At 50.5% G+C, this 24747-nt stretch overlaps 1 protein-coding gene across 1 annotated transcript; it reads left to right on the forward strand.

The window, feature by feature from the left end:
• The first annotated feature begins 85 nt into the window (after positions 1–85).
• ALKBH5 (alkB homolog 5, RNA demethylase) lies at positions 86–24666 on the forward strand. Its single transcript, XM_036296254.1, has 4 exons — positions 86–2513; positions 9514–9594; positions 20485–20640; positions 21516–24666. The coding sequence occupies exons 1-4, from the start codon at positions 1744–1746 to the stop codon at positions 21688–21690; spliced, it is 1182 nt and encodes a 393-aa protein (XP_036152147.1). The 5' UTR covers positions 86–1743; the 3' UTR covers positions 21691–24666.
• The last annotated feature ends 81 nt before the right edge of the window (positions 24667–24747 follow it).

Raw genomic sequence — 24747 nt, forward strand, 5'->3', positions numbered from 1 at the left:
GGATTAAAAAATAACAAAAACACAAATCCAGAGTCCAGTGCTCTTGCCCTGACAAGCTGTGGGCAGGGACGACACACTGGCTGGAAATAAAATGACCAGAGAGTTGAGGGTGCAGGCAGATGCCGAGGCCAGACGGGAAACCTACGCTGCGTTTCATTCCCATGAGAATCCGGTTAGGCTGCAGGAAGACGTGAACCGCGCCTGGAACGGCACGCGTCCCGGCCCCGAGGCGTGGCTGGTATGTCTGCAGACCCGGCAGGTCAGGACGGCTGGGGCTGTGTTCACGGGAAGGGGCTTCCCCGGAGGCCTGAGCGCCAAGCAGAGCGGACGAACTTCATCCTGGGAGGCCGAGCAGAAGCCACTGCCCGCGGGCCGCGCACGCCCAGTCGCCACCCTCTGCTCACGCGGGGCACCCGGCCGGATCACAGAGCTTCAGGCTTCTTAATCGTCTCCGGTAATATAGTCCTGCCTTATCCGCGAGCCTGCTCGTCCTATTGAGTTTCCTTCTGCCGCTCCCGGAAGAGCGGCCCTCAGACCCAGCTCCAGCTCCAGCTCCAAGCAAGAAGCTAAGCCAATCCCGGAGCGTCCCGCGGCTGCGCACGCACCGAAGCCTCACGTACGTGACTCGGGGAACGTCCGCTACTGGCGGCAGCGGTGGCTGCGAGGGAGAAAGGGGCAGTGAGGCGCCCCGTCAGTGCGTCCAGATTCTGCGAACATCGTGGTTCGGTTCAGAGCTGGAAATTGGTGCTCTTGGCCGGGCAGTTCAAAAGTTTCCTTTTTAGCGTCTGAGGGCTTTTCTTCCGGTCGGATCCCCATTCAGGCACCTACTCAGACACCCATTCATCTTTCAGGGGTCCTCATAGCCCTCCCTGCCGCTAATTGACGGATACAGTAGCCAAGGCGACCGCCTGATTGACAGGCGGGATTACCAACCAACTTCCGGAAGCTCCCCTCTGGGTCCGCCCGGCGCGTGGCCGGGGGCCCGTGAAAGAAGTGAAAGAACCGAAAGGGACGGTAACCCGACAACCTAGTCCTAGGTTGTTGGCGATTTCCCGGAGATTGCGCGCTGGGGGCGGAGGCGTTTTTCGGACAGTCGAACGATGCCGTGACGCAGCATAGCGATAGCGTTGGCAGTGTGAGCGCACCCCTGTGGAGGGAGCCCTTCGGTGTTCTTTGAAAGTGCTCCCTCGGAGTCCTAGCGTGGGGGAGGGGTGGCGGCCGACCAGCGGTTCCCCGTCTGCGCTTGCGCCTGCACCTCCGCTGACCCGGCCCGCTCGCTCGCGCAAGTCCGCTGCGCGCGGAGCCGCGGTGGCCGGCAGCACTGCGCGTGCGCGTTGAAGAGCTTGTTGAGGAGCGGCGCTGGCGGACGTCGGGCGAGCGGCGCGTGACGTCGTGAGGAGCGCTTTAAAGTGCGGGCTGGGCCGGGCGTCTGAGGGTCTGGCCGGGAGTCGAGCCGATTCTTCGCAGCGGCCCCCCGCGGCATGAGGCGCTGCTGGCGCCCCTGCCCCCCGGGACGTGGAGAAGGTGGAGGAGGAGGAAGCTCCATAGCCGCCACCGCTGCATGACTCGCCGCCCCTGAGGTTCGACCCAGCGCCTGGCCCTCAACTCCCCCAGGCGGGTCCTCGTATGGGGACCTGGCGCTGAGGACCCCCTGCCCTCCCGGGGCCCCGGGCCGCGTCCCCCGAGAGCCATGCCCGGCCGCCCCGGCCGCCCCGAAGGACCCTAGAGCAGCGTCGCGGGGCCATGGCGGCCGCCAGCGGTTACACGGACCTGCGTGAAAAGCTGAAGTCCATGACGTCCCGGGACAACTATAAGGCGGGCAGCCGGGAGGCAGCGGCGGCTGCGGCCGCCGCCGTGGCCGCCGCCGCTGCCGCCGCCGCCGCCGCCGAGCCTTACCCGCTGCCCGGGGCCAAACGCAAGTACCAGGAAGACTCGGACCCCGAACGCAGCGACTACGAGGAGCAGCAGCTGCAGAAGGAGGAGGAGGCGCGCAAGGTGAAGAGCGGCATCCGCCAGATGCGCCTCTTCAGCCAGGACGAGTGCGCCAAGATCGAGGCCCGCATCGACGAGGTGGTGTCCCGCGCCGAGAAGGGCCTGTACAACGAGCACACGGTGGACCGGGCTCCACTGCGCAACAAGTACTTCTTCGGCGAGGGCTACACGTATGGCGCCCAGCTGCAGAAGCGCGGGCCGGGCCAGGAGCGCCTCTACCCGCCGGGCGACGTGGACGAGATCCCCGAGTGGGTCCACCAGCTGGTGATCCAGAAGCTGGTAGAGCACCGCGTCATCCCCGAGGGCTTCGTCAACAGCGCCGTCATCAACGACTACCAGCCCGGGGGCTGCATCGTGTCCCACGTGGACCCCATCCACATCTTCGAGCGCCCGATCGTGTCTGTGTCCTTCTTTAGCGACTCCGCGCTCTGCTTCGGCTGCAAGTTCCAGTTCAAGCCTATCCGAGTGTCGGAACCTGTGCTTTCCTTGCCGGTGCGCAGGGGGAGCGTGACTGTGCTCAGGTAACCCACCTGGGAGGAGGGGCGGCCCTGCTGCTGTAACTGCCTGCCCTGGCCCAGGAGGCAGCGGCCTATAGGCGCCCGCACTTTACAGTTCTGACCCACTCCTGTCTTTCATACTTGTAGTAAGAAAGTAGGGACGGGTCTGGGAACCATCTAGAATTCTGTGTCCGGAGGGTAGGTGTAACGTAATCACGGACTGACTGAGAATTAATCTATAGGCATCTTTCCAGAAGGCTAAGATAATTAGCAATCTCTTTTCCTTTGTGATTTTTAGCAAGTTTTTATTCTGGGCCTCCGTTTTCAAGTTTATGTGTTTTTTAAAAAATGAGTTGAACTTACCATTTCTAAATCTTCCCAACTGTGCCATTCATGGTTTCCTTAACAGAGAAAGTAAACTATTTATGAATTTCTTAACAGAAAATACAGGGAAGGCTCCCCGGAGCATATTTAATTGATACACATTCTCCATTCCCAAGAAGGCCAGTGACTTCCCTGGAATTAATTGAACAGAGTTGTGGTTGGGCCAGGAATAGAGTGCAGCCCACATTTAAAATTCAGTCCCTGTTGGGTGCAGTAGACCATGGGTCCTTCGTAAGAATGTGTTTACCTGTTACCAGGAATAAATGAAACAAAGCGGGTCTCTACCTGGAATTTGGTCTTATAGTTATGTCAGCAGCAGGACTTAGGCTCTTGGCCTATTTTGGGCCCCAGATTCTGCTGAGAATTAGCCAGTGCCCTGGCCCCCAGAGGAGATTGCCGGCTGGAACACCTTTGTTGTTTATATGAAGCAGAACATTATCTGGAAGCTGCCTCCTTCAGCCTTGAAACAAGTAAATCTAGCAATGTATTTCAGTAATCCCCAAAACCTCCTAGGAGGTCTAGACTCCAGCTGTTCAGAGAGCTTGGTTGACCACCAAATTCTAGTACAGCATCAGGACACACTCCAGTTTTGTTGTGAGCAGTTTAACCTCTGAAGTGTCATCAGTGCTGTAGCCCACAGTCATGGGTCGGTGGAGCCCTCTGAATATCATGAGCAGGTCCTCTAATTTGAGTTGAACAGCTGAGGCTGATTCCATACCTGGGATGGCAGCAGAGCCTTGTGATCCTGAAGGCCTCCTGGTGGGAAGTTTGGGGAAGTCAGTGGCTGTAGAAGCAGTACTTTGGCTTCCTTATGTATCAGTTGCCCCTTTGTCAATTGGGCTTCTGGCTTCTCAGACCTATACATGGTGCTCCCAGATTGGTGTCTTAGGAGAACCCTTTAGGGTGGGATTTCAGGGCACACCCTCCAAGTGGCTTGCTGTGGAAGACAGCTTGGTGTCTGACTTCATTGAAGGGTACTAGACTCTGAGAGGACTTCATACAAGGGCCATTTGGTCTCTTAATGGGATATCAGTTTTCCACATAGTCACAGGGGGTTGTCATCAGAAGGTCTAACAGTAGTCGGTTGTGTATTGAGATCACAAGGGGCAGTTTGTGACTTTGAGAATCCCCCCACCCCTATACACATGCATACCCCTTTATTGAAGAAGTTTCAGGTTCTGAAAATGCAGGTCTGGGAACACTTTGTAAAGTATATGTTTGTCTGACCGCTATGCTGTACACCTGAAACCAATACAAAATAATACTGAAAGTAAACTGTAATTGAAAGGTAAAAATATTTTTAAATACCAGTCTGTTAGTGATTGGCAATGGGATTGCATCATCAGGAAAATTATCTTCATCTTTTCTTCAAAATAGTAAAGTCCTAAAGGTTTCAAGTCCCTTCTCTGGCTGTGGAGTTAGTGTAGGAGGCTCAGCATGTCCTGAAAAGTGCTGCCCCAGGCTTTGAATCCAGCTCTCATTTGGGATCTCGTGGGCAGTCTCTGAGCTTGCTGTCCCATTTGTAAAGCCTAGTAGAATTAAGTATAGTGATTTTGTGCGTGATATAGGGCCTGGCGCTTAAATGGGTGCTTGCTTTTGTGCACACCCATTTAATGAGTCCCTGCTCTCTCTGGAGAAGCAGATAGGGATTTGATAGAGCCTAAAACATGCCTCTTCCCTTCATGGAATTCACAGACCAGTGGAGGCTGCAGATAGTTACAGCCCAGGAAGGCAACTGCAGGAGTGCATTAAGGGGGGAGAAGGGACATCTTAACCCACTCCCGAGTGTTGGAAGTTTGGGGGAGGAAGTAAGCTGGAACTTGAAGGGTGACTAGGAGTTAGCTAAGCAAACTCTTTTGGCAGCAGTAGCAGGGAATAGGTAAGGGGCAGAGGTAGGTGCTAACTTGAGGCAGATGAAGTTTATTATTAGCTCTCACATCCGACCTGGACCTGAAGTAGATTCTGGTGCGGCATGCCTTGGTGAAATAGCAGTACTGTTGACATTTTGGGTGGGCTAGTTCTTTGTTGTGCCGGGGCTATCCTGTATATTGTAGAATGTTCAGCAGCATCCCTGGCCTCTATCCACTAGATGCCACTATCACCTATGACAGTACAAAAATGTCTCCAGATATTGCCAAATGTCCCTTGTGGGGCAAAATCATCCTCAGTGGAGAGCCATTGTTCCAGGGTTCTGAACACTCCCACTTATTTAAATCTTATAGCACCTGCCCACTTAGCACTCTCAGCTTACTTGGTATGCAGGTGGGTGAACACCTGCCTGCTTGTGGTTCTTTTCAAATCTTGCTCGGTTCTAGCTCAGCGGTTCTCAACCTGTGGGTCGCGACCCCTTTGGCGGTCGAACGACCCTTTCACAGGGGTCGCCTAAGACCATCCTGCATATCAGATATTTACATTACGATTCATAACAGTAGCAACATTACAGTTATGAAGTAGCAACGAAAATAATTTTATGGTTGGGTCACAACATGAGGAACTGTATTTAAAGGGCCAGAAGGTTGAGAACCACTGTTCTAGCTGGTAAAAAGGTGATGCTTTCTTTCACTTCCTAGTATGTATCCCATCCCAGCGGTGAGAAGTTGTGAGGCTGCCATTGGAAGGGAACGGCTGATGAAGAGTGGTTCTCTGTAGATGGGGAAGGTCTGTAGTAATTCTTATTTGACTCAGACTTCAGTTGCTGGTGGCAGCGATGTCTGAACTTGTTCAAGGCAACATGGCGGGAATACACTTTTATATTTAACTAGAGGCCTGGGGTGGGATCCCTCAGACTGGCCTGCGGGGATCGGGCCGAAACCCACTCTCTGACATCCCCCAAGGGGTCCTGGATTGCAAGAGGGTGGTTCTCGGGTGATGCACCCTGGAATCGGGCTCCCTCCTCTCTGGTTCTGGGTGTTGTGTCACCCGAGAACTGCAGCTGCCAAGTCACCACAGCTCCGCAGCTCCTGCATTGAGCACCTGCCCCCTGGTGGTCAGTGCATGCCATAGCTACCAGTTGGAGCATCTGCCCCCTGGTGGTCAGTGCACGTTTATAGCTACCAGTCGGACAGTTACTTAGGCTTTTATATATAGAGATAGTTGTCAGCATGGATATTAGTGTGTGGCACACATTGACTCAGCAGTGTCCAACTATGGGCATAGAGCAAGGCCTCACAGACCCTTCTGGAATAGCTTCAGACTTCTTTCCAAACCCAGTTAGCAGTTGTTTTTTCCCTTTCCTATATTGGGTTTGGGTGGACCCTCTCTTAATGCTGTTCTCTAGGGAACTAAATATATTTCACCTCCTCTTCATACCACATTCCTCTCCTATTCCTTGAATGGGCAGATTAAAACATATTTCAGTTGGGTTAATTAGAATGACTACCTCAGCCTAATTGCTTACTTGCTGCTACTTTTAATCATTGCTGCATGCTCAGTGGTTGTGGTGGCCATGAGCCCGGAGACCCAGGCCTTAGCCATCTGTCTGGAAATGACTATCTCACCCAGTCATGGGATAGGAAGAGGGAAGCTCGGCCTGTGACTTCTAGTAAATAGTTGATAATGGGGTGGAGTGGGCACCCCTGTCAGTTCTGGGCTAAGGGCTGATCTTGTTCAGCGGGTTGAAAGCAAAATTTAGGTTTCTGGCTTAAAATAGTTGGGAAAGTAGGGCATATAGGTCTGGGCCACATCTCTTGTGTGGAAACTTTCGATTCCATGGGAGGGGAAGGAACCTCAGGATCAAGTCAGGGCTGTGCATTCTTAGGAGGCACTCTGGGCCAGGGGAGTTGGCTGACCTTGGTTCTGCCAGGCCTGACAAGAAGGCAGAGGGCAGTGAAGGAAAGGAAGCTAGTGGGCAAGCCATGGTCTTAATCTTGGAGCTCAGAGCAAGCAGAAAATAAATAGGCCATAAAAATTGCAGGGTTGATGGGCATTTTCAGCTGGGCAGTTGTGTGCAGCTGTTGCTGAGGTATTGCTGAGGCTAGTGAAGCCCCAAGGAGAGATTGGATCTTGTCACCAGGAAACATAGTGGGCTTTTCTGCCTAGCCCTCATTACCTACTCTCCTATCCAAAATAAAAATGCAAAAGCCAGTGTAGCGCACTGAAACCAGGAGTTTAATTATAGTTCCAGAGTCACCACCTTAGCTGTTGACCTTGAGCAAGTTACTTAACCTCTCTGGGCCTTAGTTTTTCCTCTGCCAGAGAGGGCTGCTAATACCATAGGGTTGTTATCGAAGATTGAATCTCTTTCACACTATGGAATGCTTGAAGTTTAGGTAAAGTGTCTCTGGAGATGAGCTGCCTTCTCTGCTCAGCTACTCCATCTATACCTTGGTGTATACAGAATTGGGACTCAGAGAAGGCTGACCTTCTTTGTAGGAAGCTTTCCTACAAATTAGGCAGTGTGTCTTCTTGGAGGTTTGCCTAGGTGGCTGACCTGCTACCCCCAAAAAACCTAAGCTTCTCAGCCATGCAAAAATCATTGGATGCTGCCCAGAGCAGGTAGCACCAGCCAGAGGGAGGCTGTCACAAGGCCAATGTCTTGGCCAGTCCCTCCATCTCTGGTTTTATCCTGCGCCAGGTAGGGCACAGAGTAGAAGGGGAATCGTGGCCATTTTGGAAATGTGCCTTAACAACTCAGTCTCCAAGACTGTCCCCTAGAGGAGAAGTGTACAGTCCCTTATCATTGAGTTTTTCAGATTTCTCATTTATCCTGCACCTAATCCACTGAGGAATGATTTGCTGTTTTGCAGATGTAGAAACAGGCTTCAAAGCAGTAAAAAAGTTGAGCTCAACACACATGTCATTGTATCCACTGTGTGCAGAGATGAGTAAGAACTTTGCAAAGCTTTGTTGAAGATATTTTCCATAAGGCTACATGTAGTAGAGAGGCGTGGGTGGGCAGTGAGGGGGATCCAGCCCTGGGGAGTTGAGGGGTCACTCTAAGGCACAAAGCTAGTGGATGACAGAGCCAGGCTCTCTGAGTCTTGATGCTTGCAGCATACTACTCACTGCTCCTTGAGGGGGCTCAACCCAGGCAGGCTGACCAGCATGAGGTATTTCTTCCTTTCTCTCCTCTATGAAAACAAAAGAGCAGGAGGCACTGGACTTTGCTTTATGCCCAGGGTAAAGCTGGGCCCAGGCATATTAAGTTTCAAGTTGGCAGACTAGGACTTGCAAACAGGTTCTCTTATGACAAGTAGGTTCCTTAGTAGTAAGTAACTTACCCTCTTGGTCTCTGCTGGACACTCTGCTGAAGGTTGGCCAGACGAGTGTCCCTTGATCAGGACTTTGAGCCTCCCGCTCCCAGCAGAGCCTGATACTCTGAGGAGGGCTTAGTACATTGTGTCACAACTGCCAGGAAGTTCTACAAGACCAGTGCTAATGAGCTTTTCAGGAGGGTCAGTGCCGTGGTCATTTCTGTAGGCCTCTGTAGTCCTACCTCCTCACTAGTTCTGAGGCCTGGGCTCTGTGGCTTGTTTTACATTCTAGAGCCTTTGGGGCACGGGGACAGTCAGGATTTGGCAAACATCTGGATTTTCTCCAGAACTATATTAAGGGAGTGGTTCCTTGTTGGAGATGGGAAGTCAAGTCCCTTGGTGTAGTGCCTGCAGTAAAGTCAAACAGATTGATAACACTTGTTAACAGTAGGGAAGGCTGCCTGTAGCCAGTACTGCAGATTTAGGCCATAGAAATGTGCCTTGAGAACCTTTGGGGAATTGGATTTAGCTCTTTGAGGAAGTCCTGTGTTTACATGGGACTGTCTTGCAGCCCAGATCTGCACTTCCCCAGTGTGGAGTGCAAGAATGTAGGAGGGGACCTAGCCCTGGGAATAGGGCCCAGGAGGCCTCTGCTGCTGGCAGATCCCTGCATGGGGAGCCTGGATCATGTCTTCTTGGTAAGGAATCTACCCCAGGTTCTGGCTTGCCCCAGGGTGGTCCAGGGCCCTCTGGTTTGTGTCAAATGTTTAGTCTATGGGAGTGGGGTGCCATGCTCTCAATGAGGGCATGTGATGGGGCTTGGGAAGCTGAGTTTGCTTCCAGAATACCAATAGGAACGATGTTAGCTGTGAAGAGGACAGTCATCTACATTTATTGGTCGGTGAGCAGTTTTAAAATCATGTGTCTGATGAAAACAGGAATTTGAGTGTCACAGCTGTCTTCAAGATTTTGGATTCCCCCAAATGGAGGTTTTTTTAAAGCTTTTATTTTTCAAGTAGACAGATCCTCTTTGTGAACATTGCAGTCAGTGCTGTCAGTGTTTAACTTGGATTCCTCTGCAAGCCAAAGGGTGAGGGACAGGGAGAGGAGGAGGAGGAGGAGATACTTGTCTTGTCACCAAGGTCTGGCCTGAGTCACTCCAACTGTCTCCAAAGTGACAAAGGTGTACCCTTTCGGTGGCCCTTGAAAAGAAGGACTCCTCGCTTGTACAGGGGGATTCCTGCTTTGGCTTCTGCCTTAAGGCTCTTCTTTGCCTCATCTCAGGTTTTCCTTGCATGGTTTCATAACAGAAATGTTATTTACCTGTCAAATAATGGGCCCACAGCGGCAGTAAGACCTGGGCCATATTTTTCCTCCCCCCCCCCCCCCCCAAACGTTGGTTGTCTGATTACTCTCCATGCTCACATGCTCTGTGTTTTTTTTTTCAGTGGATATGCTGCTGATGAAATCACTCACTGCATACGGCCTCAGGACATCAAGGAGCGAAGAGCAGTCATCATCCTCAGGAAGTAAGTGCCCTGGTCTGGCACCTGCTTGCCTGCCTGTCTGAAGATCTAGGTTTGGGTTGCCTTAGAACTCGGCTCCTTTGTATCAGTGGCATGGCAGCGTAAAACCTGAGAGAAGGAAAAGGCTTGTAAGGTCTGGGGGGTTTTGTGTGTTTTTATTTATTGACTAGAGGCCCGATGCACAAAATTCCTACAAGAGTAGGCCTTCCTTCCCCCGGCTGCTGGCATCAGCTTCCCTCTGGCACCCGGGACCTGGGCTTCCTCACAGCCCGGCTTTGTCTGGAAGGATGTCCAGTCTAATTAGCATATTACACTTTTACAATTATAGATTTTTAGAGAGAGAAGCATTCACTTGTTTTTCCATTTATTTATACATTCATTGGTTGGTTCTTGTATGTGCCCTGCCTTGCAATTGACCTTGGCATATCAGGACGATGCTCCACCAAGCTACCTGGCTAGGGCAGGTCTGTTTTTTTTTTTTAATTGAATTCTGTGAGTATAAAGTTATTTTATCTCTTCTTCATCAGAAAATTAAGTTCTGTGGCTATTTAGTGATTTTAGTTAGGACTGAGCAAAAGCCCATGCTCTCAGTGTTTATGGGAACAGTCTTAAGATAAGATTTGGGGAACACTTTTCCAGAACCTCCCCTTTTCCCCACCTCCTTGGTTCTGATTTGGCATGTGCTTCTGTTGATTATTTTTAGACTGTGCCTTAGCAGCCTGCTTTTAAAATGTCCGTGTTTTCACTTTGGGAAGGAGCAGAGTGAGGAAAGGAAACGGAGGTGGGAGGTTAGGCTGCAGTCTTCAGCAGGTGCATAACTTAGGCCTGGCTGTTCCTCTTCTCTGGCCAGGAAGTCAGGGGTGTACTGCCCAATACTGCGAAAACCAGCCTGACCTGCAGTTCTTTCTGCTCATGGGGTGAATGCACTGAGCCAAGCAGACACTGGGTCAAGGTAAACTTGCCTGTGGAATGGACTCCTGAGAGGCAAGGTAGTTGCCCAAGATCAGATAAGACATCAGCGAGCAGAGCAGGACTGGCGCTTAGGCCCTAGCTGGCGCAGGATGTCCTTAAAGCTTGCCGTCTTTTTTGTTTTCGTCAATCCTCCCGACAATATTTTTTCCATTGATTTTTAGAGAGAGTGGAAAGAAGTTGGGGGAGGGAGAGAGAAACATTGATGTGAGAGAGAGACATCGATTGGTTACCTCCCACATGCACCCCAACCAGGGCCAGGGATTAAACCTGCATCCCAGGTACGTGCCCTTGACTGGGAACCAAACCCATGACCCTTTGGTCTGTGGGCCAATGCTCTAATCACCTAGAAACACCAGCAGGGCTTTTTAAAATTTTTTTAAAATAAATATTCTTTAGAACAGTTTCAGATTTACAGAAAATAGTGAAAATAGTACTAAGAGGTCCCATGTACCAAGCACCCCATGCCCCCCTATTTGTTAACATATTATGTCAATGTGGTATTTGTATTACAATAAAATTAATAGATCCAGAATTCTTAATTAAAGTCCATATTTTATTTAGATTTCCTTAGTTTTTTCCTAATGTACTTTTGTTCTAGGATTCCACATTACATTTAGTTGTCATCTCACCTTAGACTACTTGGCGGTGACTGTTTCTCAGATTTGCCTTACATATGATAACATTGATGGTCAGGTATTTTATATAATGTCTTTCAGTTGGGATTTGTCTCATGTTTTCCTCATGGTTAGACTGGAGTTACAGGTTTTGAAGAGGAAGACCACAGAGGTATAAAGCACCACTCTCCTCAGTGTCGTGTCCAGGGCACAGGACCTTGATATTGAGCTTGATCACCTGGCTGAGGTGGTGTTAATCAGATTTCTGCATGCTAAAGTTATACTAGTTCCCTCTGTCCATACTGTCTCCTTAGGAGGGAAGTCACTGTGTGTAGCACATGCTTAAAGAGTAGGGAGTTAGCTCCTCCTCTGTAAGGGGGAGTAGCCCCACAAAGTACTTGGAATTCTGAACAGGAATTGTTTCTTCTCCCCTACTTGTTTATGTCTTTACTAGAGGTCCAATGCACGAAATTCGTGCAAGGGGCTTGGCCCTCGCAGCTGCGGCAGCTTGCCTTGGCCCTCGCCTCGGCCCTCGCAGCCCTGGCTTTGTCCAGAAGGTCATTCGGCTGTCCAGTCTAATTAGCATATTATGCTTTTATTATTATAGATTCAATCATTTACTTATTGGTATGGATTCATGGGTAGTTATTTTATGCTCAGCTTGTTCTAGGTTTTGCCTTTAAGTCCTTATTTCTGACTTGCCTTTTTTTTTTTTTTAACTTCAGTCAATAACTTTGGTATCTTGACCCTTTGGGCCTAGAACTTCAGAATAATGTGATGAAGTCTCTTTGGTGTGGTTCTGCCACTTCATCAAGTCAAAACTGTGAGTGTGTTTTATCATATGTAGAATGGAGATGATTTAGACCTATGGTGCAGGCAGAGTACGAGGCATATTTGGGAGCTCCAGACACGGGTCAACTTGGCAGCTGGCAGCCTCTCTGTTCTAGCCAAAAGAATGTTCCCAGAATTCATCAGAAGAAGGGTTTTTTTGTTTGTTTGTTTTTTTAAATATATTCTATTGATTTTTCACAGAGAAGAAGGGAGAGAGACAGAGAGTTAGAAACATCAATGAGAGAGAAACATCGATCAGCCGCCTCCTGCACACCTCCCACTGGGGATGTGCCCGCAACCCAGGTACATGCCCTTGACCGGAATCGAACCTGGGACCCCTCAGTCCGCAGGCCGACGCTCCATCCACTGAGCCAAACCGGTTTCGGCCAGAAGAAGGGTTTTTATCTGCCTTTCTACTTTCTTTTCCTGTGGTTCCCCGCACAGGCCAAAACCCAGAATCTGGAAGTGATGGAGTCCAGAGTATAGGCCCTTTCTGGCCTCTCCAGTCATTTTTTCTCAGTCTATACTTGACAACTTCAAGTGCAGCCAGGGACAAGTGGTATGCCCAGAACGAACTACAAAGCAACTCCTAGGGTGATACAGAACCAGAGCAGAACTTTTCAAGCTTCTCAAAATAGGTTATCTTGGAAATCTTCACTGGAGGTGCAAATGGAGGAGGCCATAGCTAGAGCATCAGCTGTTTCCTGCTTTTTGTAAATTTATTTTTTTTTAGTTTTTAAAATATATTTTTATTTATTTCAGAGAGGGGGAGAGAGAAACATCAATAATGAGAGAGATTCATTGATTGGCTGCCTCCTGCACAGCCCACACTGGGGATAGAGCCCACAGCCTGGGCATGTGCCCTGACTGGGAATCGAACCCTGATTCATAGGTTGATCCTCAACTACTGAGCCTCATAGGTCGGGCTGTTTCCTTCTTGAATGGTGTCTCCCATACCTGGCTGCCTGGGATGACTAAGTTAGATACTCCTTGTAGAGCTATTTGTCTATACTCTTACCAGTTCCTCCAAGAAGCTCTTTAGCCAGCTGGGCCCCTGGCAGAAGTCTGACCTCAGATAATGGCTATTATAGGTGACTGAGGGTCTTTGACCTTCTGACTTGAGTGGTCCCAAGAGCCAGCCAGGTACTAGGCTGGAGGGCAGACACACAGCTTTTGGTGTGAGAGGGCTGAAGAGTGGTAAAGTGCCCCCCAGCTTCCCCAGAATAAAATCCAAAATCCTTGTTGGTCTCTGCCTATCCAGCCAGCCAGCCTAATCTCTTCTACTCCTCACTTATGTTACAGTGCCTGCTTTTCCTAGTATGGTCCTTGGACTTCTGTCCTGGGCTCTTACAGCAGTGTGGTCTCTGTTGGGAATGCTTTCCCATGTAACACGTTCAGCCTCTGACCTACACCCTACCCTCCAAGTGATCCACATTCACACACTGAACGTTGGTTAACCTAGCCATCCTTCAAGGCTCAGATGTTGGTTGTTTCGACATGCAGAGAGCATTATATACACACATGTGGCCCTCTTATACCCTTCCTGCTTAAATTGTCACAGCCAGTACACTTAGCATTGTGAACTTCCAAATCTGCTTTCTGTAGGGACAGGGAGAGCTTTATCCATCTGGGGCTCAGCATGAGGCCTGGCTCAGAGGAAGACAGTTCAGGCTGAAGAGGAGCAGCTCCAGAGTAGCTGTAGGGGCTTGTCTTGGAAAAGGACAAGCTGGTGACAAGATGAAAAGGGGAGCATCCTGGCCCAGGCATTTCCCAGACATCAGGGATATGGCCTTAGTGGGACACCTGACTAACTTGATGTCTTTTGTGAAGTCACGTTTAAATGAGTAGAATTTGGGCATTGAGCTGGCCCTACTCATAGGCAGAGGGGTATAGCCAGTCTGTCTCCCCACTAAGTTCAGGAAAAGATTACACAGACTGCTGAGCAAAGGCCTAGGGCAGTGGTTCTCAACCTTCCTAATGCCGCGATCCTTTACTACAGTTCCTCATGTTGTGGTGACCCCCAACCATAAAATTATTTTCGTTGCTACTTCATAACTAATTTTGCTACTGTTATGAATCGTAATGTAAATATCTGATATGCAGGATGTGTTTTCATTGTTACAAATTGAATATAGAGCATAGTGATTAATCACAAAAACAATATGTAATTATATATGTGTTTTCCGATGGTCTTAGGCGACCCCTGTGAAAGGGTCGTTCAACCCCCAAAGGGGTCACGATCCACAGGTTGAGAACCGCTGGCCTAGGGCCTCTGTCACTGGCTCAGGTCAGTCAGCTGGAATGGTCTTTCTTAGGGCCTTATGGAGAGGAAATGGAGGGGTGGCTGCCAAGTGCTTTGTGGCTCAACAAAATGCAGCTCCTTTGAATATGGGTGATGCTGAGTCATCATGCACGTGGTGCCATCATTTCTCACAGGGAGGACTGGGATGTTGGGGTGACCTGAGAGCTTCTGTAGGAGTGGAATCTTTGGGCTGCAGCTTAGCTTTATAACACTAGTATGTTTGGGGACACTACCAGTAAATGGCTGAGTGAGGCCTAGAACCTGGCTCTCCTGGTGCTGAGTCTTGTGGTCCTTTGGTGGATGGCACAGTGGCACACCCCACGTACGCCCTACTCCTGCCCTAGTGTGTCACTGGGGTGTATGCTATGATTTTAAGAAACAAACTCACATACAGAAGGGCTTTCTTGCTTCTGCTGTGCAAGTAGAGAGCTAATTGATGAGAGTGTTTTAAGTGAGAAGGGGGCTGCTCTACAGAGAGTGGGTTGCAGGCTGGTCAGCTCTTCAGCATCCCCCAGTTTCCCTGAATGTCTCTGTTTCCCAGTCCACTCAGGGCAAGCTGCCCAACATGCATCTTTGTCAGTCATTGGTACCCCAGGCGGGAAGCTGGACCTAACCGTCATGAAGGTACAGTTAAAGTTTTAAATTACTGCTTAGAGAATGAAGCGGCTCATCAATTTCTGGGGTATAGCAACTCATCAGGGCAGGTGGTAGTGGTGTCCCATTTTTTTCCATGATTCGCTGGTGTGCAATCTTCTGTAGGACCTTGTGCGCTGCCCCGTGCCACGCACTCACCTACTATGCACTAGGCATTGGGTAGAGCGCTGCCTGCACATTAATTCTCAGAGTAGAGTGTGAGCGCTGGAAAGGGGTCAGGTTGGAAGTGAACTGCCTCTGGTGATCTAGCAAGTTTGGAATGATCTTTGACTGGGAATTCCTGACTTGGAAACATTAAGCATCTACCATGCACAAGGCACCCAAGGCAACTTACGTCCCTTGGTGGTTGGTATGTGATAGGTGGGCATTTTGCATGCCAGTGCAGCACAAGCTGAATGAGTACTGTTGTAGAAGCACAGAGTGTGTTCCCTGGATATAAATACCTGGGGGAACAGGTATTTATATCCAGCACCAGCCAGGTGGCTCAGTTGGTGGGAACAGGTTCGATTCCTAGTCAGGGCACATATCTAAGTTGCAGGTTCAATCCCAGGTCAGGGCATGTACAGGATACAACGCATCAGTGTTTCTCTCTCTCCCCGCCCCTTTCTCTTGCTCTAAAAAAATTTCAATAAAAACATATCCTCGGGTGAGGATTAAAAAAAAATTATATCCAGCTTGGTAGGTTTGGGGAGGGTGTTTAAGAAAGGCTTGAGAGCACGCCCATGCCTTTCTTCCCTCTCAGGTGTATCTCCTGAACCTGTTTCCAAGGCCCTTTTCTCTGATTTTCCATGAACCAGAGCTCCCCCACATGGCTCACTTCTTTCTTGTAACATTTTTGAGAGCCAGTGTAGCCCTGCCCAGGCTCTCCTGTTGCTTCTTATAACCTAAGCTCTTCCTCATTTCACTGTCTCTAGCTTTAATAAACGTATTCTCAAAATTTAAAAAGCTAGGTGATCTGGCTCCTGTGCTAGACACTGTTTGTTAGGCAGAAATGATAAGCTCAAAGACAGGAAGTTTAGAGGACCTCTGTAGCTGAGGGGCGATATGGGAGAAGGCGGCCTTGGATCAACACTTGATCTCAGGAGAGAGCGCTGGACTCTCATGGACTTATAGTTGGTGACCAGGGTATCCAATCCATTAGTCTTCAGGAATCCCGAGGCTTGTATACAAGACTTTATTCCTGCACGGGGTGCTCTACAGTTCACTACATAAAGTGGCTCAGGGAATACACTTTCTGGTCAAATGGTGCTCGTCTCAGAGTAGGCTGAAGCTGGAAGAAGCAGCTGGAGTATCATTTGCCAAGCGTTAACCAAGGCTGGTATGAGCTGGGCTCTGTGCCAGTACCAGGAAAGGGGTCTCTTCTCATTCCCTTGTCCTTTGGGGAAAGGCAGACATTTAGCACTTCACCAGGGAGTGGCCTGGAAGGCTTTCCAGAGACATGCTACCTGAAGGTAGTCAAGGATATATGGGCTTCACAAGCACAGAAGAGGCTTAGGGGCAAAGACAGTTCAGACAGAAGAGATGCTCTTTACAGAGGCTTGAAGTCTGGGGACTCGGAGGTAGTCCATTCTGGAACACAGAGTAGAGATGGGTTGGAGCCATTGATACAATCTAAGACCGTCAGAAAAGACTTCGCGCTGTGCAGAGAAATCTGGAGGTGCTGGGGAGCTGCTGAAGCATGTGAGCAGTGGGGCGAGGGATTTGCAGGCGAGAAATTGTCTGGAGGAGGCTGAGCTAAATGGCTTATTTGGTCATTCAGGTCTCCCTTGACCCCTGAGACCCTCCCTGAAAGCTCTAGTGTGAGGCTGTGTGTGTGGATGAGCTGAAGGGAGACTGGAAGGCACACTCAGCTTTGCCTCTGAGGGATGGGGATGAGGAGACAGCTTTTGGCCAGGCCTGAGACATCATCCCCCGAGACTCCTGCCATCGCTTCTGTCTTCACGATTCTTGTCTCCTGTGCCAAGGGTTAGCCCACCTTCTTCTCTGGTCCAATGAGTGTGTGTCCACATGCATATACCCTACCCATTGGTCACTCAGTAGACAAGGGCGTACTCAGATATGCCCACCACATTGCTTCCTGCCTCCCTTGGGAAAGCCAGGCTTTATAGCACTAAAGGGTGCTTGGTGAAGGTGGAGCCAGAAGTTGGAGTGGTTGGCAGCAGACTCTGAAGCTCAGACTGGTGGTGGTCTGTCTGCACTGCCCTGTTCTGCAGTGATGCAAACCCACTGGGCTTCAAAAGCCATCGTAGGGTTGTAGCTGTGTGACTTAGGCAAGTGACTTGGTCTCCAGTTCAGCATTGCTTCCCACCTTTGCAGTGGGTATAAGCCTCCCTAGCAGCTTCTCTGGAGGATTCCGAGTGATAAAGGAACAGAGTCAACTCCCCATCCCCTCAGGTCACGTGGTAATGTGTTACATTAATGCTGTCATCCTCCCTTCATTCTGGCTTCCCTTATACCAGTGGTTCTAACCTTCCTAATGCCGAGACCCTTTAATACAGTTCCTCATGTTGTGGTGACCCCCAACCATAAAATTTTTTTCGTTGCTACTTCATAACTGTAATTTTGCTACTGTTACGAATCGTAATGTAAATATCTGATATGCAGGATGTGTTTTCATTGTTACAAATTGAACATAACTAAAGCATAGTGATTAATCACAAAAACAATATGTAATTATATATGTGTTTTCCGATGGTCTTAGGCGACCCCTGTGAAAGGGTCATTCGACCCCCAAAGGGGTCGTGACCCACAGGTTGAGAACTGCTGCCCTATACCAAGGCTCAGTCCCTGCCTTGTTAATCCTCGCTTCATGTGCCTGTGGTGCCTTGCTGTGACTGGGGGAGGCTGACTCAGATCTGTGATGCAGGTCTTCATTCTTGTTGCCACCTGAGGGGGCCCAGACCTTACTGCTAGAACTGGGCTTCCTTACTCCAAATCTGTGGCTTTGCACACTGAACCTTAAAGGGCCTGGCCTGCTCCCTGGCCTTTGAAGAGGGGTTTGGTCTGAAGTTAAGCTGCTGGTGGGCTCTCGGCTTGGAATCTGGCTCTAGCCTGGCTTCCTGCAGCTTTGTGGCTTTTTGGATGTGGAGGGAGGGCAAGAGCTTCTCCAGCGTTTCTGAGATGTACTGTAACAGCCCCAGGGGATGGGTTGGGAGCCCTTTGGAGCCCCAAAGCTTATACTGTCCCCAAAATGAGTCCATGATTCTGGACTCTGGTAGGGCCACTTCTGATTATCCCTCCTCTGAGGGCTGCCCCGTGATAACAACAGACAGTCATGTGCGGAGAACAGTACCCTTTCCTCACTTAGGCAGCTAGAGAGCAGCACAGCCAGTCCAGGTCCCTGTCCTGTCTCTCCAGTCTCAGCTGGTTGTAACTTTCTTCCCAGCTTCTCCAGCAGTCCTAGAACCCTAGTGAGGGGCCACCACCACTGTGCCCGGGCTGCCCAGGCAGGCCACTCAGCTAGTAAGCAGTTTTAGGGCGGGCAAACCAGGACTTGGCCTGTGCCAGCGTGGCAGGATGTGCTTTTGTTTTCTGGCCCCCGAGGTGTGTAGTTTGGGCTCTCCTCGTGGTGGCTCTGCTGCTCTCTTGCCATCTGTCACTAATCCAAGGAAACAACTCCAGGGAGCTAGGCCCTGCCCACCAGGGCTTTCTGTATCAGGGGCTTTTCTGCCCTGAGTGTGTGGTCCCTGGCACCTGTGGCGTCTTAGTGTAGGATTAGTTTAGTGGTGCCAAAAGGAGATGCTCCTTCATGAGGCTTCAGACCCTTGGAGTCCTTGCAGTCAAGCTTAATGGCTAATGTCTTGTTTGGTCTTATCTCTGCTGCCTGGACCTCTCAGCATAGGGATATGAGGTCTGGCCTGATAAAGAGGGCTTCGGGGATCAGGTGATTCTAATTCCCACCTTCATGTCTGGGTGTTGCCCAGCACTACCTCTTCCTGGTGCTTCTCTAAAGAATCCTAGGACTTATCTTTGGTTTCTAGACCCTCAGAACTAAAAGAGGCCTTAGAGCCAGTCACATTTCCTTCTTTGCTCAAATGGGGAAACTGAGGCCCAGAGAGGGATGGCGGTCAGGGCTGGATTTTCTCTTGCTATTCGGTCCTCCTTCCCTGAGCCCAGAGTGGAGGCTGAGGCTGGAAAAGCTGTGCCCCTCTGGCCTCTGCCTCTGTGAGGCCAAAGCAAAGGGGCAGGGACCAATTATGTTGCCTTCCTGCCCGCTCGTTTGAGCCTGAGGGCGTCAGAACATGTGTTCCGAGCTAGAAGGTGCCCCCTGCTGCTCTTAGGAGAAGACCCCTGCCCAGGTTCAGAGCCCTGTGACTCTTGCCCGGCTGGCTTGGAGTCTCACCTAGGCTTAAACCTTTCTCCAAGACTTCCCGGACACGTGACTTACTATTCTGACCCAGCTTCCCCCATCTGTTTACAGCAGGCCAGCCAGTAGGGGTAGGGGGAGCTGCGAAGACTGGGTGCAGTTGTTACCAAGAATGCCAGGCAGACTAGGGCAAGGCAGCCTCTGATCCCAGCCCCCCCTTCCTCTCAGTAATTTTGTGAGGATGTCCTTTGAGTCTTGCCCTGATCACAGCACCTTTTTCCTCAGAACCAAATTACTACTTTGTGCCCAGCAGCCTATGGGAAATTGCCTTTGGGGCCTTCTGCCAGCTGTGCACCAATTACCCCCCATCCCAGGCCTCTCTCCTGCTCCTTGCTATACCAGCCTGACTTGCCAGCCTTCTCTGTACCATGCAAGGAGCCTTGGGCTTCTTTGAGGTTTCCCTACTCTGGCTTCAGATCACTGCCCTGATACCTCCCTGCCCAGCTTCTCCAACCCCTCTTCCTTGACTCTGCTTGCATCTTCTTCCTTTACTAGGTAGGCATTGTATTCCTTGAAATTCATACCCGGTGCTCCGTGAGAACTTGCCATCAAAAGCCCTTGGCCTGGTCAGTATCCTGGAATAAACAAAAGCTGCCAGGTGATTGTGGTGGGATGAGAGCCAAGTACATGAATGTGGAGTTGGGCCTGGGCTCTCCTGGCTCTGCCCCAGCCTCTGTCCCTGAGTGAGAGTGGGGGAAACTCTTACTCTGTTCCCCTCCAGCCCTTCCATAGGCCTGGCCAGGAGAACCTTCCTGCCTGGTATTTAGGCAAGGGCGAAGTTGTCTGTTGGAGTATGTTGGTGCCCACTAGAGGGCTCTCAGTCCTCTGGCAAGTGGAAATGTCCAGAGAACCTCTGGGCCTGAGGCTGCTTCATCCAACTCAAAGAGTGCCCTGGGATCTTTTCCCTGGGGCAGCCGATTTCTGTCATGGAAGTCTCCATACGGAAGTATTCTTGTTCCCTGCTCCTAAGCCTGAACTTAAGAAGTGTCTTTGGAAGTCAGCCAGACCAATCCTTAGTTGAACCACAAGAGACAGAGGCACAGAGCCGAGCTTCTGGCCTCCCCACTCAGCCTGCCTGGAGAGAGAATTGGTCTGCTAGGATCCATACCCCCACCAGAGGCCCCGTGATGATCCGATGCCTATTTCTTTTGCAGGACTAGATTAGACGCGCCCCGGTTGGAGACCAAGTCCCTGAGCAGCTCCGTGTTACCACCCAGCTATGCTTCAGATCGCCTGTCAGGAAACAACAGGGACCCAGCTCTGAAACCCAAGCGGTCTCACCGCAAAGCAGACCCCGACGCTGCTCACAGGTACTCAGCTTAGGACCCTCAACAAGGCTAGCAAAGCAGCCCCATGGCCTAGCTTCAGGGTGAGATGGATAGGGAAGCGCCTGGGATAGGTGGTTAGGAGCCTGGCATTGCCCATATTTCTCAAGCTTTATGTCTAGTTCCCCTGGGCTGGTGGCATTGGTGCCATTCACACTTAACCCCTGATTGCCTGTATCCTCAGAGAGAAGAGGTTAGGCCCAGACTCTGACAAGTGGGAATGCTTCCTGGCCTGCCCGTGATTTCCCTTTTCCAGTCCACCCAGACAAGCACTCTTGTGGCTTATACTTAAATGTGAAAGCTTGGGACTCAGAAGCTAGTGGGCCAGACCCATTTCAGAAGGATTGGGGATGGTTCCTGAGGAAGCACTGTTTAAGCTAAGACCAAACAGATGAGGAAGACCTGTGGGCAGGGCAATGTAGGCAGGAGATACTCATGGGCTAAAACACTGAGGCAGGAAGAACTTGGTGGTTTCAGGGGCTAGTGGGGTTGGTGGGCAGAGAGAAAGGGGGAGTAAGTGGGGGGTTGAGAAGTGGAGGGAGATGGCAGGACTGTGCAGGGTGTTAGGCTGTAATAGGGAGGGCCTTTTTCTATCCAAACAGCAGCCTTGGCAGTGTCCTTGGGCACCAGACTCAGAGCCATGCAGACCCCACAGGGTACTTAGGAAGTGTCTCAACGAGTAGGAGTGACCACTAGCAGTTAGTGGACAGGGAAACAATGCCATTGCTTCTGCCAGTACAGCCCTCTGGGAGAATGGTGGTGAGTCAGCCTGCAAATGAGGGTCAGAGCTTGGTGCAGAGGTGGGAGGCCCTGCGGCCATGCCAGCCTCTTCGTAACTGCTCCCACCCTGCCCCTTGCAGGCCTAGGATCCTGGAGATGGACAAGGAAGAGAACCGGCGCTCAGTGCTGCTGCCCACACACCGGCGGAGGGGGAGCTTCAGCTCTGAGAACTACTGGCGCAAGTCCTATGAGTCGGAGGACTGCTCAGAGACCGCGGGCAGCCCCACCCGAAAGGTGAAGATGCGGAGGCACTGAGGCCCACTGCATCCTCTCGGGAACTCTGGTTAATCCTCAAGTAGCCACCCCCTTTTTGTTTCGTTTTGAGGGGTTTTGTTTGTTTTTTGTTTGTTTGTTTGGACCCTTTTATTTTTCCTTGGTTTGTTGCCTGTTGAGGCTAAAGAACAGAATTGGTTCCTGGTTTTCCTCTTGGATGGAAAGGCTGACAGCTCACTCTGGAGTGGCTAGTAGAGGAACGCGGGGCAACCATCATCAAGTGGGGCTGTGCCAGGCTGGTTTTATTTAAAAGCAACAAAATGTTTTGGTTAAGAAAATTCTTGTTTTGCTTTATATGTAAATTTTCTCAGTGTTGTGAATGAAGTTGTCCCTGTAACCACCCCCCCGCCCCCTCCCCATGTTTAAGCTGGGCTGAGGTCTCCTGGGCCTTGCTGTCCTACCTGTCACCTGCTCTCCAGGCTCTGGAAAGTCACACAAACACCTTCTTCCTCTTGCTGCAGAATCATTCAGGATGACTGAGCAGGCGCTTCAATAGTGCCAGCCCCTGCACCCCAGAGCTATTGGCCGAGTCCAGGGCTTCCTCCATGCCCACTGGCCTGCTTTGCCTACAGGTCCCTGGCTGCAGCGGTCCTGACCTCTTGCCAAGAGCATACCTCTGCTGGATTGCTCCTTTCGGGCATATGCGTGTGATTGTATGGAACAGTTAGACTGGCCATGTTGGGACAGTTTTAGAAATTGTTTCTAGCTAGAAGGACTGGTGTCCTTCCAAGTCTAGCATTTGGGGTATGGAAAATTGTTGTGGTGTGTAGCAGGATTTTTGTTTAGACTTTTTTTCCCCCCCTTCGGTCTCGTTCTTTTCCTTTGCCTTTCCTTTCGTCTACATTGGCCAGTTTGGGCCTTCTCTCCATGTCACCCCCATAGAAAGGTGTCTGCCCCTCTGCCTGCCTGCAGCACACATCCAAGGCCAGAGCCCAGGTCTGCAGACTGGGTTAGTGTCTCTTCCGCCTCGGGGCATGGGAGCTGGGGAAGGGGCTTTTAAAAAATAGTAATAAGAGGGGGAAAAAGTAGTCTTTGGCAGTTTCCACCTCCTCAGATTCTCGAGGGCGGTGAGGTTTTGCTGGTCTAGATTTGTTAGAAATGTTTCCTTGCTAGGCCTGAGAGCAGATTCCCCACGTTGCCACCACCATGGGGAGGACCTTGTTTATAGAATCCTAGGTCTGGGGCTGCAGAAGTTGGGGGCAGCCACCATTAGGAAGCCCTTCTCAGGGCCAGAACTCCTTTGCCAGCGTGGATCCTCAAGTTGGAACTGCATAACTAAGGCAGTTGCATTTTTTTTTTTACAGCTCCCCCTCCCCCCTCAATGATTTGTAGTTGTGTGTGCAGCACTTTGCCCTGATATGTGTGCTCTACAATAAAAACCAAATCTAATATATTTTGAAACAGTTGTCTGATGCTATCATAAAAGAGGGCTTGCCTTTGGTGCTTCCTTCATCCCTTCATTTTCTCTTTAAACTCTGAATGGGGGGTTGGTGGTGAGCAGAGTTTACTGTCCACTAGGGCTCCAGAGGAGATGACCAATTGCTGACACAGGCCCAGGGGCTGAAGGTGGACTGGACTTCTGCTTTTTCTCCCACTCCCAGGAGCCAGGATCCTACCCTGCTGAGTTCTGGAAGCTCCTCTTCCTAGGGGTGATCAGAGGATGTGTGCTAGTGAAGGAAGGACAGATGAGCAAAGGCAGGGGGGAGAGCCTGGTCTTTGTAGAAGACACACAAGTGGTTTTGCTCATTAAACAAATAACTGAGTTCTTATATTCTGGGCAATTCCACACTGTGGCCCCAATAGTGAGCAAAACTATCCTGGTCCTTGCCTTCAGAATTCATACCAGTAGAGTTGTGGTATATGGACACAGGCAGACATTTTGCGATGGAGTGGGATTGGGGCCCAGAGGGTTTTAGTACCTCCAGATCCCAGAACTGGCTCCCAGGTTCTGGTTAGGGGCTTTGGCCTAGAGTCGTCTTCATTTGCTTCCAGTGCCCAGAGCCAGTCTGCTTGGCCAAATTCTTACTGTGGAAACCTGGAAAGCCACTTAACTGCCCATTTAACAGAGGAAAGTCCAGATCCAACAGTTGTCCAGCCAGGGCTCATTCCTGCAAATCGGTAACAGATCTGGCCAGTTGGGCCTACAGGGGTCAGCCACTGGCTGCAGACTGGGCCCTGGATGCCCCAGAGAGGAGACATTGGAGCTGAGAGGGAAAGTAGTAACTTGCCAAAGATGAGCTAGAGTATACATGTAGAGGTGCGCACCCACCCCTCTATGCCTGGGCTCCTGACTAGGAGCATGGAATGGGGGCTCACATGGAAAGCTGGGAAAGAGAGGGCTCTTCTGTAGCTGTGACAAAGCCAGACCCTGGTTCTTCCTAGTCCCTGGGTGAAAGAGGCCCTTTGCCCTGCAGGATTGAGGGACAGGGGAACTTAGAGAAAGAGGGTCCCGCCCTAGCAGATCCTGCTGTGTCCTTGGCATTAGTCTCTGTAGCTGTACAGTGGCTCCTTGGCACCCCATCTCTTGGACTGTGATAATCCCTTGAGTAGTCCCCAAGCCTGCAGAGACCTTAAGGGAATGGGAGATCCCCTACCTGACTGTTCCCAGCCATCTCCTGGGGCACCAGCTGTTTGGGCCAGCTGCTATGTCCCATCAGCCTGCCCCCAGCCCGGTCTTGTACACAGTAGGTGCTCTAACAACATCTGGCACCAGTACTGCCCACCTGGGGAGCCCATCTCATTCCTCCAACCCTGTTGTGTGGTGGGGGAAACTTAGGTCCAAAGTCATGTTCATTCAAAAAATATCTGAGTGTCCTATTGTGTACCAAGCTCTGTGCTGGGTGTTGAGGATACAAGACAGACCTGGTATATGTCATATACACACATGTTATTATAAATTGTACTGATATAAAAGATGTATAGCACATAAAGTACAAATAAAATATACAATATTCTTTATCATAAATTTGTATAGCCAGTTTTTCACAGAATGCTTTTGTTGATTTTTTTTCTGAATTCTTGTATTTATAGCCTACCTGT

This window comes from Myotis myotis, unplaced genomic scaffold, assembly GCF_014108235.1.
Source record: "Myotis myotis isolate mMyoMyo1 unplaced genomic scaffold, mMyoMyo1.p scaffold_m19_p_29, whole genome shotgun sequence".
NCBI lineage: Eukaryota > Metazoa > Chordata > Mammalia > Chiroptera > Vespertilionidae > Myotis > Myotis myotis.

What these genes read in the sequence shown, in the direction of transcription:
- ALKBH5 (XM_036296254.1), top strand. Translation starts at nt 1,744, where the DNA reads ATGGCGGCCGCCAGCGGTTACACGGACCTGCGTGAAAAGCTGAAGTCC. An exon ending in GGGAGCGTGACTGTGCTCAG is followed by an intron (nt 2,514 to 9,513) that starts GTAACCCACCTG and finishes TTTTTTTTTCAG; the next exon opens with TGGATATGCTGCTGATGAAA. An exon ending in GCAGTCATCATCCTCAGGAA is followed by an intron (nt 9,595 to 20,484) that starts GTAAGTGCCCTG and finishes TTTCTTTTGCAG; the next exon opens with GACTAGATTAGACGCGCCCC.